Source organism: Phyllostomus hastatus, unplaced genomic scaffold, assembly GCF_019186645.2.
Source record: "Phyllostomus hastatus isolate PE091 unplaced genomic scaffold, TTU_PhHast_1.1 phas_contig_40, whole genome shotgun sequence".
Lineage (NCBI taxonomy): Eukaryota > Metazoa > Chordata > Mammalia > Chiroptera > Phyllostomidae > Phyllostomus > Phyllostomus hastatus.
The window spans coordinates 22237747-22253640 of NW_025333872.1; the positions used below are offsets into that span (position 1 = coordinate 22237747).

The 15894-nt window shown below is 33.2% G+C and overlaps 1 protein-coding gene across 1 annotated transcript in view; it reads right to left on the bottom strand.

The window, feature by feature from the left end:
* The window catches only part of EYS (eyes shut homolog), a 1607944-nt gene that overhangs the window by 525429 nt on the left and 1066621 nt on the right, over positions 1–15894 (bottom strand). Inside the window, 1 exon segment of the mRNA XM_045842859.1 lies at positions 3620–3770. Within this exon segment, the coding sequence (XP_045698815.1) occupies positions 3620–3770 (151 nt within the window).

Genomic DNA, 15894 nt, shown 5'->3' on the forward strand with positions numbered 1-15894 from the left:
AGTACCCAGAAATAGCTGTCTATGAACCAGGAAAGGGGCCCTCAGCAGGCTCTAGTGTACCAGCACCTTAATCTTGGACTCCTAACCCCCCTAACTCTGAAAAAATAAGTATTTGCTGTTTAAGGTATCAAGTCTATGTATTTTTGTTACAGCAGCCCAAATGGACTAAGTCAATCCCTGATTCTTGAAAAATTCCAGTCCTGTATAGAATAGATGACATAGTATATTCTGCTTTTAATATTCATGATTGACTTGAATGTGATAAAAAATAGCATCTTTCTAGAACACGTTTTATGTTATCAACTTCTGTAGAAAGAAAAAATTCCAGTAACGGATTAATAATATTTATGTGCACAGTTATTTCTTTTATAAAAGAAAGTATTTATCAACGCTTTCTTTTATAAAGCAAAGAGAATAGTTATTACCATTATAACTTGGTCTGTGTTTATTAGGAATTAAGATTTGGTGCCCTTAAGCAATTTGGAATTAACAGCAGGAGTCTATGCACTGAAAAGTGTAAGCAATTAAAATACTAGCAAGGAAAGTGTTTTCTTACCAGCCACCAGAGAAAGGGCATTTACTCTCGGACCCTGGAAGTTATCATACAGTCATCAGTGGATGTGGAGTTTTCCACAATTCAGGCACAAAGCTGGAAGTCTCTAACTGTTTCCTTCTCTCCTCACATACTGAGCTCTGTGTGTTTTTGTTAAAGGAAACATTAAACAACCTCTCAGCACATACACATTGGATTAGAGAGTCATCATGTGAAGGGGCTCTGGCCAGTACAGAAAGACATTATTGGAAACTTAGAGTCAAGAGAATAATTATGCCTTAACATTTATTGGCTCAAGAAATCAGCTATAGCTCTCTTCCTTAGTGTTTTATACTGAAAACCTGTTGTTTTTAATTTTCTGAGCACTGACAACCCACTGTGCTTAAACAGCAGCTCTTAATCAGAACACAATAATTAGATAGTTAGAGCCTGCATGGTATTTCGATATTCAGGGGGGCTGCATTGTACAGCAATGAGTTCACAAAGTTGTTTTTCCTTTTTCTCTCTGATTTATTATATGTTTTCTCTTTAGTGTTATCATATGGATATGTTACAGTTTGCTTGTATCAACCATTTAGTGTATAGTCATGTAAGTACACGTCATATATACACAATTGTACACACACATAAAACTGAGAACAAAAACAGTATAATGAAAGAATAAGGAATCAATGAGGGATTGATATAAAATCTTTAAATGCAGCATATTTAACAAGGAGGGGAAAACTGCTTAATTGGTTGTCCTTTTAATTTCAAGATAACTTCACTCATTCACACACGACAAATATTAAGTTTTTAATGAGATAATCTCTTAGCAAATGCCACTCCTTTCAAAGAAGTTTGGGGAGAAAAAGTGTTTAGACTATAGTCAATTAGTATTATATGTCTCTGCAACTCTCCTTTGGGAGTCTGTCCTCCACAAGATGGCAACATCTTTCATTTATTTATTTATTTATTTATTTATTTATTTATTTATGTATGTATGTATGTATTTTCTGTTTGTCCTTGTTCCATTTTTAACAGACTTCTGGTAATAACCTAAAATCACTCTGTTGCTCCATTTATTCTTACTCAAAATATTACAATATTTGTTTTCTGTTCTTACTGGTCTCCCGACATTGCTGGTTGACCTTTTGTAGCTTTGGCTTTGAACGCTTGCACCTTTTGGTAACTTTCTCCATTTTCAGTTTTGTGATAGCATTTTTTCCCTTGTTCTACCTCCAGTCTTTCTACTTCTTAACCAGTTTTGTGGGGAATCCTTAAACCTATTCCTTGACTGCTCATCCCCAATATTTAGCTCTCTCTACAAAATCCACTCAATCAAACATTGTGGCTTCTACTATCACTTGCTGTAAACACTCTCACAGCCATACGGTCAGGATCTCTTGTAGCTCTAGGCTCATATTTCAGAGGACTTACTCTAATCACAATGTCCCATTGATAGGAATGTCACACAGCAGGAATGTATAGATTAAATGGACTGAAGGGTTAGTGGTGATGGCAAGCCAGTTAAATATTTGAAAATTACCCCTGCCCAAAAGTAACTCAAATGCAGAAGTGAACCTGCCATCTTTCCCTGTAAATAATCTTGTGATCCACATCTTAATTTGACAGCACAAATTTCCTACCTGTATAAGCTAACCTGGTCATTCAAATTCAAATTCTAAATTTTTCTTTCTTTTTTTACCTATAATTATTCACAAGTTTAATAGCATTCACAGTCATCTTCTCACTGTTATCACCACAATGTTGTTTTTTATTTAAATATTCCTATTACCTAACTTCACCAATTCTTGACCTGTAGTCTAAAGCCCTCTAATTCTGTACTTTGGCCACTATTAAAGTGAAAACTACATAATATCACTCCTTGTTAAAATTTAAATGGCACCTCCAGGCACCAGCATATAAATCTATACTATTTTATATTTCATACAGGATCCATTATTCTCAGACTCTTTTTCACTTTCCCAACCTCAAGTGTGCCTCCTGCTCCATTCACATCAAATTCCATGTCTCCACAATAATAAATTATATTTGCCGCCACTCGCCCTCTCCTTAGCCTTTCCATTACCTAAGACTCTGTGTGTATGTTGTTTCATCTGCCTTGAATGACAGTCTACATATTATTTCCCTGGTTGAAACTTGATTATTTCTAGGATATCTATCTACAAACTCCATTACTGCTCTGGGCAGACCAGGTGCTTTCCTTTTCTATTTTTCTACATTGCCTCTGTATATTGATCAGATTTCTATTAGAGTAAATATCTATACTGTATCAGAGATATCTGTGTATCTCCTCATTTGAATTATAGCTCCTAGAGCCTTGACAACTACTTGCATTTAATTAATGTATGCTTACAAAAATTATATTCTATATGAAAAACTCACCTTTTATTTTGGAAATATATAGTTATATGTAAAGCATGATGGAGAATATGGTAAGAGAAAAGATTTTTGAACATATTAAGCTATTGGTACACTTTACAAGCAAACAAATTTTTAATGTAGTTCTCCGTAATAACATAAAATGAAGCAAAATAATCAATAACATTTAAGTTAGTATGCATTCTTATTTCTTAAAATATAGGTTAATAATGAAGATTGACTAATTATCTAAATGGAAATTTAAAAAGTAGGCTGGCATATGCACAAAACTCTGTAGAGAACACCCTTACATTTTAGTAACCTTATATGAAGCAGAGACTAGGAACGGTCTTCCAGTTCCATTTCTTGAATTGTTTTTGGTATTGCATTTGGACAACCCTCTCAAATATCTATCAGTTGCTAGCATGGAAGTGAACAAAAGCCCATGTGCTTAATATTATCATGAAATGTAACACAGATTTATAGCCATATGATGGAAAAACAGCCCAACAGTGGCACAATTTTATAAAACAGAACAGTAAACTTTATCTATACTTTGCCAAGATAAATTAATGTTAGTGCAATTGTTCAAAATTTCTTTTTGAAACCATGTAGATAACTCCTTTAACCAGGAAACTTTTCTTAAGTTTTCCTCTCTCTCTCCCTCATAAAATGCCATAATAAGTATATTAATAGAAATACCTGTTTCATTCCATGGAGATCTGGAAATCCACCAATAAAGACAGAACTGGAGTCTGGCAGAGGTTTTCTAGATACATGATTGATAGGTTCACTTGCTTTGATAGTCGTCCCTAGAAGAATCAGTTCAGCTTGACATGGGTGTAATTCTTGCCTGCAACAATTAAGGAAGGAATTTATTGTTTTAGTATGTGTTGTGTAATCATTTGTCTGACTAATTAATTAAGCTGTTAACAAAAAAGAAGGATTTAAGTAAATAGATTATCTCACCATAAAACCAACAAAGCCAGAAGTAGATTAATCTGTTCTAAATTAGAAACCCTTAATGCTTTAAGTACATAAATACAAAGTCAAATTTTGACAAAACAACAAACTGTAGCAATCATCTAATAAAATAAATAAATCCTGATAATAAACAGATCTGTTTGAACAGTGACTAAAATGTGAGAGTATATTATTCTACTTTAGTTTTTTACATTGTTAAACTTTCTGTATCAGTTAAAAATATTGAAAAGTATGTTTTAAATATGGTTACAGTGCTGCCCCTTCATCCACAATTTCATTCTCCATGGTGTCACTTAGCCATGTAATCAAACTTAGTCCAAAAAGATTAAATGGAAAGCATCAGAAATAAAAAATTCATGTTTTAAATTGTATATCAATCTGAGTAGTATGATGAATCTCAAACTGTTATTCTCCTTCCCTCCTGGGACCTGCATCATGCCTTTGTCCACTGTATCCTGACTATATGTGCTATTTGCCCATTAGTCACAAAGAGGCCACCTTTCTTATCAGGTGGATTGTCCCAGTATTACAGTGTTATCCAGTATTCGAGTAACCCATATAATAGCCTAATGCTACTTTACAAAGCTTGCATTATTCACTTTACTTCATCTCATTATGTAGGCATTGCATCATCTCACATCATCATAAGAAGGGTGAGTAAAGTACAATAATATATTCTGAGAGAGGCCACATTCACATAACTTTTATTAAAGTATATTGTTATACTTGTTTTATTTTATTATCCATTATTGTTAATCTCTTATTGTGCCTAATTTATAAATTAAGATTTCTCATAGATATGTACATGTACAGGTTTGGTACAGTCTGTGGTTTCAGACATCCTCTGGGAATCTTAGAACATATTTGCCAAGAGAAAGGGGGAGTGGAATACTGAATCAAGTTGACAATACCTCTTTGGGTTGGACATGGTAAAATCACAATGAGTAATTAGTTGTAGTAATATAAATCATACCAATATGTAAAGCATGTAAAAATAAAAAAATCAATAAATCCAATATAACTTAATCAGGCAACTCCCAGTAATGATTTTCATGAGCCCATATTTTAGAAAGATGAGATAAAAAATACTTTGACAATACTTGAACATGTAGATATACATGTCTCATTTCTCTAGCCATCTGTTTAATCATTTAACCCAGGGATTTTTATTTATGACATAAAGGCCAAAAGTTGCCTGCGACCACTTTGTACGTAAAGTTTAACTGGAACTCAGTCACACATAATCTATGGCTGCTTTCATAGCAGAGTTGAGTAGTTGTAATAAAAATTCTAAGGCCCAAAGAACCAAAAATATTTACTATCTAATTCTTTAATTAAAGAAGTTGGTAGATCCTTATCTAATCAATTTATTTATTTAGCTAGCAAGGAAGTAAATATTGTTTTAATCCTTTTCAAGATGCTGGTACACATATTATAAGATACCTACAAAATATTTACCTATGGATATCTTTCTATATCATGAATATGTGATATTCTGCTTTAAAAATATTAATAAAACTTTTAATTGAATTATAGCATGCACGATTTAGAGCATAAAGGATAAAGCTTTTTGAAATACCATACTGTAAACATACTTAAGTAATCACTACCTAGGTCAAATGCTAGAATATTACTAGCACGGGTCCCTAGAAATACTAGCAACACAAGTATGCATTTTTATACCTCCTCCATCTTAATTCAAAATTATGTTTTCAATATTCATCTTTGCTATTGAATTTAATAGCTTATTTTTAAGACATCATTATACTAATATTTCACAAATTATTTTAGATTCAGTGTACATTTTGGTGCCATTATAAATATCACTGTTATAAACATGCTTTGGGGGCGAGGTTATAAAATATCATTTTCTCCATCTTTTTCTCAGTGGTGATGAATTATGTTCACTGGCTTTTTAATATTGAATGCATTCCTGGAATAAATTTAACTTTGTCATAATGTATGCCTTGATTATATAACACAAGATTCACTTTTCTATATTTTAAGGAACGTATATATGTATATATATACATGATAGATATATAATAAATATAATTCATATATATATATATGAATAAAAGAGAGAGACTTGCCTTCATATTTTCTGTCTTGTACTGGTCTTGAAAAATTTTGCTATCAGGATTATGCTGTCCTTATATTCTTACAGAAAGTTTATGTAATATTAATTTTATATCTACCTTTTATTATATGGTAGAATTCACTAGTTCAGCCACCTGGGCTTAAAGTTTTCTTTGTAGAAATTATTAAATATGGATTTAATGTATTTAATATAATATAGCTATATATGTATTATCATGTCTATTTTGTTAAACTTTTTTTCTTAGAAAATTTTTTAAATCTGTACTTTCAAAAGTATTGGCATAAAATATTTCATCATTTCCTCATATTGTATTGGTATTAGAATTATAACAATTTCTCTTCCTTGTGACTTGATTATTTGTGCCTTTCATAATTTTATTTGTTTTGTAGATAATTATTGGGAGGGAGTAATAAGTTTCAAAGAACATATTTTTGCATTGTTATAGTAACAATTCTCTATTTGTTTTTTACATCTTTAATGTCTGCTCTTATCTTAATGATTTTCTTCCTTTAACTTTGGGTTTAATTTACTCTTCTATTGATAAGGTTTTATTTTTATTTATTTTTAATTTTTTAAAATCTTTTTTTGCTGTTCAAGCACAGTTGTCTCCACAACCCCCTCCACCCCACACTCCCCTGCCCTACCCACCCCCACATTCTACCCTGGATCCTACCCCCCTTTGGCTTTGTCCATGGGTCCTTCATGTTCCATGATGGCCCATCCCTTCTTTCTCCCATTATCCCCACTCCCTTCTGGTTATTAAATCTAAATTATTCTCTCAAGATTGTAAATTTTTCTCTAAGAAGCAATTTAGCTATGTTTAATAAGTTCTATTTTTCATTGCCATCTGTTCAAAATATGATTTAATTTCTTTTTTTTTACTAATATTATAAAGTATTATTAGAACTCAAATCAATCTTGTTCAAAAGTTTACTTGCTTTTAAGTCTTCAAAACATATTTTCTCAGGCTGCAGAGCCTATGATAGAGCCAATTTTAGTAATGTTTTTGCAACCTTAGAAGTCTGTAGTTAAGTGCAATATTCTATATATGTGTACATGTTTTTAACACATACATAAACATACACACATTTAGCCAATTTTGTACTGAATGTAGAATATGAACAATTAAATAATTAAATCATGTCTATAGTATATGTAAATTTTTTGTTAAAATATATTTACAGATTCTTTGCATCCTTCTTCCATCTACATCATGATAAAAACTTCATAGAATAAGACCAAGAGTGGTATGCAGCCAGTATTGAGGCTTTTATTAAGAAAGATTTGAAAACTTTTTGAAAAGATCAATGATGTTCTCTATATTAAGAACATGGGAGAAAAATGTGTGGAACATTTTTAGAATCCATTTCTTATTCTTGAATTCTATATTAAAGAAAACTAGAAGCTTTCTGGGTTAATTACTTATTACAATTAAGCTGTTAATTATGTCTTAGGGAGGATACAGCTTCTATGAAGCTGTTCATTAACTGATAAAAATAAAAAGCAGAACATCATGGTAGAGTAAGAAGACACATTTGTATCTTTCCTTTAATCTACAACTAGTTGGACATCTATAACCCAAGGTTTTTTCTGCTCAACATACTCCCATGCCTGAGAGACCCACACATTGGTACATTGGAAGGTGGACGTACTGAGCCACTGAGGGATGGGCAGGGATGGGACTGTGCCTGCAGATGCAGTTTCCCAGTGACCACTGTTGAGACCATAACCCCAGCTAATGTGGTAGTAGTGCTGAAGTCATAGTACAGTTCCCATGCTACGGTCAGCAGAGGGTAAGAGGGACTGAAACAGTGTCAGCATACAAAAATATGGCTCCCCCCTGGATGGTGGCAGCAGAACCCCATAATAGCAGTGGAGATATGTCTATAGTCTCCCTAGTACAGCACAGCAGCTCCAGCAGCCACAGAGAACCAAGTAATAGCATGGCAGGCTCATAAAACTGGCTTGCCCACCCAACACTTCTCTTCACCGTAATATGGATCCCCGAGACCCTGGCAACCTGGACACAGTGAGTATACCCACAACCCCAGTCACACAAGTAGTGACTCTCATGGCCAGAGTGATGACCCGACACCATGACCCTGGAAGTATAAGTGGCACAGGTAGGAGGAAACAAAAACCTGCACTATGGTACCATCTACTGGAAAAATAAATCTTATCTACCTGCTGAACTCTTAAAACAAAAAAATCACATGGTACTGAAATAACTCCTTCAAATGCCCTGGCAGAGCAACAACCCACCAAGCACCAGGAACAATGAAGGCAACAGAGTCACACAAAAAGAATATGACAGTTCTCCAACAATCAAACTCAAAGTCATGGAAGACTAATTTAAATGACAAAGAATGTCAGATTGCACTTTTGAAGAAACTCAATTAGATACAAGAAAACTCAGAAAGGCAGTTCAATGAGCTCAGGAATAAAATAAGTGAACAAAAGAGAGTGAAACTATAAAAAGAATCAAACACAAAGTTTGGTGTTGAAGAACTCAGAATGGTATGACGAGTGTGCTAGAGAGCTTTGGAAAGAGAGTAGACCATATGGAAGAGATATTTAGTGAGCTCCAATAATTCAGGTAGAAAAAGAGAGAACTTAAAAGTTTAAAAAATAAAAGAACTCTGTGAGAAATATTTGACTACATTAGAAAGAACAACATAAAGATACTGAGTATCAGAAAGAGAAGAGATATAGAAGAGAACAGAGTCTATTCAAAGGAATAACTAATGAGAACTTCCCAAATTGGTGCAAGGAACTGCACATTCAAATAGAAGAAACTAACAGAACATCCAATTATTTCAGTGCAAAAAGATCTCCTCCAAGACACACTATATTAAAACTGTCAAAAGTTAGTGACAATAAAAGAATTTGCAAGGCAGCTGTGGTGGGGGTGTGTGAAAAAAGATTGTAACCTACAAAAGAAGCCCTATCAGATTATGATCAGATTTCTTGGTAGGAATCCTACAAGCCATGAGAGTAGAATAATATATTCAATATACTAAAAGAGAGGAACTATCAGCCAAGAATAATACATCCAACAAAGTTATCCTTTAAGTATGAAAAAATAAAGGTTTTTCCAGACAAACAAAAGCTGATGGAATTTACTACCACAAGACCTGTATTAAAGGAAACCTTGAAAGGATTTTTTTCTACCTAAAAAGAATGCAAAAGTACATAACACTTTGAATAAAGTGGCAAACAGACAAACTGAAGCAAAGAATTGGAACTATTTTAGAATAGGGTGTTAAACAATGATAACAAAATGGTTAAAGGGAAAAAAGCTTTAAAATAACTATAGCTACTGTAATTTGGTAACACATATACAGCATAAAATGGGATAATTTATAAAAAAAATTAATGGGGAGGAGGAAAAGTATGGAATTTATGTAGGTAAATTATCACAGATAAGATGTTATCAGAAGGAAAATTTTATCTATGGGACATTTAATTCAAACATAGTAAGCACAAACAAAAATTCAGAGATAAAATCCTCCAAAAAGAAGAAATGAAAAAAATCATAGAATACCATCAAACTAAAACAGAAAATAGAAACACAAGGGCAAAGAAACAAGGGTGATAAAGAACAATCACAAAACAAAAGGTAAAATGGTAATAGCAAGTCCTCAAATACAAACAATTCACCCTAAATGTGTATAAACTGAACTCACCAATCAAAAGGTACAAAGTAGTAAAATTGACTATACACTGTCCTCAGGTGACACACCTTTGTTGCAAAGCAAACACAGGCTCAAAGTGAAGGGGTAAAAGATAATACCAAGCAAATGGTATCCAGAGAAAAGTGGGCACAGCCGTATTTATTAGACAAAATGGATATCTAGGCAAAGAAAAGGTAACAAAGATAAATATTTTATAATTATTAAAGGAGATAATATATCAAGATGACATAACATGTATGCACATACACCCAACCTGGAAACACCAAAGTAAATAAAGCAATCATTCCATACAAAGGGTAAAATAAACAACCACACAATAATCATAGGATATTTTAACATACCACACAGTCTTCTTAAGTGCACACAAAACATTCTTGAGGTCAGACCAAATATTGGGACATAAAACAAGTCTCAGTAAATTTAAGAAGACTAAAATCATATTAATAATAATTTCTGACCACAATGGTACGAAACTAAAAATCAACAAGAAAGCTGGAAAAATCACAGATATGTTGGGTTTAAACAACATGCTGCTGAACAACTACTGAGTCAATGAAGAAACAAAAAAGAAAATCAAAGGCACATAGAGACAAATAAAACAAAATTATGATATACCAAAAATATTTGGGATGCAGCAAAAGCAGTAGTCAGAGGGAAGTTTATAGCAATATGGGTCTTCACAAATATGCAAGAAAAATCTCAAATAAACATTTCATATCGAGGAACTATAGAAAAAAAACACAAAATAAGCCTAAAATTAGAAAAGAAAGGAAATAATAAGAATCAGAGTAGAAATAAATGAAATAGAGAATAAAATAAATAGGAAAATTAATAAAATGAAGAGCTGGTTCTTTGAAAAATTAAACTAATAAAACTTCAGCTAGAAAAGACTCAAATAAATAAAATCTGAAATGAAAGAGAAATTACAATGGATGTCCCCAAAATAAACAGGATTGTATAAGAATACTATGAAAGCTAGATAGCACCATATTTGACAGCCTAGAAGAAATGGATAAATTATTGAAATGTACAAATTTCCTAGATTGAATCGTGAATAATTAGAATACCTGAATATACCATCACTAGTAAAAAAATTAAAATAGTAATTAAAAATCTCTGCAAAAACAAAGCTCTAAGACCAGATGGCTTCACTGATGATTCTATCAAACATTCAAAGAAAATTTAATACCTACCTCTTGAACTCTTCCAAGAAATTTAGGAGAGAATGCTTCCTAACTCATTTTATAAGGCCAACATTTCTCTGACACCTAAATGAGACAAGTCCATCACACAAAAAAAAAAACAAACAAGAAAATTCTAAGCCAATATCTCATAATCATAGATGCAAAAATCCCCCACAAAATACCAGCAATATGATTACAATAATATATTAAAAGGATCACATGCCATAATCAAGTGGGATTCATTTCAGGGATGCAAAGATGGTCCAACATACACAAATCAATAGACGTAATATACCACATTATCAATATAAGGGATAAAAATTATATGATTGCTCAACAGAAAGAGAATAAGAATTTGTGATAAAAATATAACATCAATTTATGATTAAAAAACTCAATAAAATGGGTGTAAAAGGAAAGTACTTCAACATAAAAAGGCCATAAATGACAAAACGACAATTCATAGTATACTTAATGGGGAAAACTGAAAGCTTTTCCTCTAAGATCAGGAATAAGACAAAGATGCCCACTTTAACCACTTTGATTCAACATAGTCCTAGAAATCTTAGACAGAGCAATTAGGTAAGAAAAGGAAGTAAAAGGCATCCAAATTGGAAAGGAAGAAATAAAACTGTCACTTTTTACAGATGGCATGATTTTATTTATAGCAAACCATAAAGACTCCACCTAAAAAGTATTAGAATAAATGAATATAGCAAATTTACAAAATAAAAAATCTGTTGTGTTTCTGTATATTAACAACAAACTCTCAGAAAGGGAAATGCAGAAAACAGTTAAGAAAACATATTAAGTTCCACTTAATATCACAACAAAGAGAATAAAATACCTAGGGGTAAACTTAACGAAGGAGGTGAAAACCAATACACTGAAAAGTACAAGATGTTGTTGAAAGAAACTAAAAAAGACACAAAGAAATGGAAAGATATTCTATGTTCATGGATTGGAAGACTTAACATTTTAAAAATGTCCATTTTACCTAAAGCAATCTACAGATTCATTGCAATTCCTATTAAAATTGTAATTGCATTTTCTTCCTTTAAAAATATTTTATATATTTATTTTAGACAGAGGGGAAGGGAGGGAGAGAGGGAAAAAAACAGCAGTGTGTGGCTGCCTCTGGTGCACCCCCTACTGGATACCTGACCTGGCCCACAACCAAAGCACGTGGCCTGACTGGGAATTGAACCAGTGGCCCTTTGGTTAACAGGCCGGTACTCAATCCACTGAGCCACACCAGCCAGGGCAGCAAATGAATTTTTTACAGAAGTAATAAAATATCCTAAAATGTGTTTGGAATCGCAAAGCATCCTGAATAGTCCAAGAATCCTGAGAAAAAAAGAACAAAGCCAGAGGTATCACACTCCCTGATTTCAAACTATATTACAAAGCTATAGTAATCAAACAGAAAAACACACACGGTCCAAATGAACAGATGTCAGAGCCCAGAAATAAACCTACATGTGTATAGGTGACACATTTACAATGAAGAATCCAAGAATATACAATAGAAAAAGATGTCTCTTCAATAAATGGTGTTGGAAAAACTGTATAGCCATATACAAAAGAATCAAGTTAGACTACTATCTTATAGCATACACTCAAATTAACTCAAAATGAATTAAAGACTTGAATTTAAGACTTGCAACAATAAAGTACACAGGAGAAAACATAGGTAATAAGCTTCTGGACATTGGGCTTAGGGGTGTTTTGTGAATTTGGCTCCAAAACTTAGAGCTAACGAAATAAAAATTAGCAAATGGGACTATATCAATCAAGAAGCTTCTGTACAAACTCTTTAATTCAATGCAGTCCCATCTGTTTACTTTTTCCTTTATTTCCCTTACCCTAGGAGATATATCAGCAAAAATATTGCTGTGTTGGGTATCTGAAATTTTACTGCCAGTGTTTTCTGCTAATACTTTTATGGTATCATGATTTATATTTAAGTTTTTTTTTTTTATCCATTTTGACTTTATCCTGGTGTACAGTATAAGTTGTTGGTCTAGCTTCTTTCTTTCTTTTTTTCTTTTTTTTTTTTTTTGCATGTACCAGGCTAGTTCTACCAACACCATTTATTGAAGAGACTATTATACTCCATTTTATGCTCCTGCCCCTTCTGTCAAATGTTCATTGACCATAGAGACATGGGTTTATTTCTGGGCTTGCTATTTTGTTCTATGGTCTATGTGTCATTCTGGTCTATGGTCTGGTGCCAGTACCAGACTCTTTTGATTGCACTGCCCTTGTATAGTTTGTTTTTAGGTATTGTTTGTTTATCTTTTTAAAAATTGTTGTTCAAGTATAGTTGTCTCCATTTCCCCCCCACCACTCCAACCCATACCAGCCATCCCCACCTCCCACCATGATCCTACCCCCCTTTGGTTTTGTCCATGTGTCCTTTATACACATTCCTTGACGACTCTTCCTTTTCCACTGTTATCTTTTCCCACTTCCTATCTGGTTACTGTCAGTTTGTTCCTTATTTCAATGTCTCTGGTAATATTTTTCTTGCTTGTTTGTTTTGTTGTTTAGGTTCCACTTACAGGTGAGACCATATGGTATTTGTCTTTTAATGCTCGCTGATTTCACTTAGCATAATGCTGTCCAGTTTCATCCATGCTGTCATAAAGGGTAGGAGCTCCTTCTTTTTTTCTGCTGCATAATATACCATTATGTAAATGTACCATAGTTTTTTGACCCAATCATTTACTGATGGGCTCTTAGGTTGCTTCCAGTACTTGGCTACTGTAAATTGTGCTGCTATGAACATTGGGGTGCATAAATTCTTTTGGATTGGTGTTTCAGGATTCTTAGTGTATAATCCCAGCAATAGAACTGCTGGGTCAAAAGGCAATTCTATTTTTAGTTTTCTGAGGAAGTTCATACTGTTTTCCACAGTGGCTGTACCAGTCTACATTCCCACAAACAATGTACTAGGGTTCCCTTTTCTCCACAACCTCGCCAGCATTTGTTTGTTGATTTGGTTACAATGGCCATTCTGACCTGTGAGAAGAGTTATCTCATTGTGGTTTTAATTTGCATTTCTCTGATGGCTAGTGATGCTGAACATCATTTCATACGTCTCTAGGCCTTCTGTATGTCCTCCTCAGAGAAGTGTCTATTATTTACTCATTTTTTAATTGGATTGTTTGTCTTTCTGGAGTGGAGTCATGTGAGTTCTTTATATATTTTGAGGATCAAACCGTTGTCTGAGGTATCATTTGCAAATATATTTTCCCATTGGCTGGCTTCTTATTAATCTTACTGATGTTTTTTGTACTGTCACAAAAGGTAGGATTCCTTTTGGATGGAAGTATGAATGGAGCTGGAGAGTATTATTATTGAACGTGAAGTAAGCCAGACAGTGAAAGACAGATATCATATGATCTCATTTATAAGAGGAATCTAATGAACAAAATAAACTAATGCACAAAATATGACCAGAGACATGGAAACATGGAACAGATTCACAGCTGCCAGAAGGAAGGGTGGATTGTGGAGAGAAGGGGAAGGGAGTAGTCAAAGAACATGTATGAGTGACACAAGGATGTAGACAACAGTGTGGGGATTGACTGTGGGAGTGGAAGTGGGCTGGGTGGAGGAAGGCAAAGGGGAAAGATTGGGACAACTGTAATAGAATAAGCAAAAATAAAAAAAATAAATAAAAAGCTTCTATACAGCAAATGAAAATCATCAAGAATATGGGAAAGCGACCAACTGAATGGGAGAAGATATTTGCAAATGAACTGCTGATAGATATTAATATCCTACAAAATGACAAAAAATTAGTTTAATTGAAACATGGGCAGAGTATCTGAATAGACTTTTTTCCAAGGAAGACACGCAGATGACCAACAATACATTCTACATTACTAGTTAGTCAGGAAGTGTCAATTAAAACAATAATGAGATATCACTTCACACCTGTTAGAATGATTATCATCCAAAAGACAAGAAATAATAAGTGCTGGAAAAGATGTAGAGAAAAGGAAACCCTCACACATCATTGGTGAGATTATACGAGTTGATTGGTACAGCCACAATAAAAACAGCATGAAGGTCCCTTAACAATTGAAGAGTAGGTCCACCATATATTCCAGCAATTCTGTTTCTGGGATATTCCCCAAAGAATGTGAAAACACTAATTTGAAAAGATATGTGTGCCCCTATGTTCATTTCATCATTATTTACTAGAACCAAGGTATGGAAGTAACCAAAGTGTTAATGATGGATGAATGGTGAAAGAAGATGTGATTTTATATTTATATATTTATATTTATATTCACATTTACATTTATATTTACATTTAAATTTACATTTATATTTATATTATTTATTCACACATACAATGGAACTATTAAGCATAAAAATATGAAATATTGTCATTTATGACAACATGGATGGATCTTGAGGGTTTTATGCTCAGTGAAATCAGTCAGACAGAAAAGGACAGAAACCACTTCCTTTTCTGTGGAATATAAAACAAAAAAGTAACAAACCAACAAAACAAAACAAACTCATTGATACAGATTCAAAGTGGTGGCTAGGAGAAGGGGAATGGGGGGAGGGTTAAAATGCATAAAGAAGGCAAATACACAGCAATGAAAGGAGCTAGACTTTTGGTGGTGAGCACACAATAAAGCATACAAATATTGAATTACAATGTTGTACACCTCAAATTTATGTAATGTTATTAAACTATGTCACCTCAAAAAATAACATAAAAGCAAACTACTTTTACTCCTATTAATCTCTAAATTTTATTGTTTGGAGAAATAACGTGTACAGTTTGTGATATTAAAATAGCAATAATAACTATACCCTAATACTTTGTTAATAAACTCATTTTTCATATTGCATAAAGCAAACAAAACCTATTTAGATTTCAAATTGATTTATTTGGTCTTTGGCTATATCATGACTGAAAGGATAACTTAAAAATCACATATAAAAACTTTAGCCCTGGCTGGGTAGCTCAGTTGGTTGGAGCAT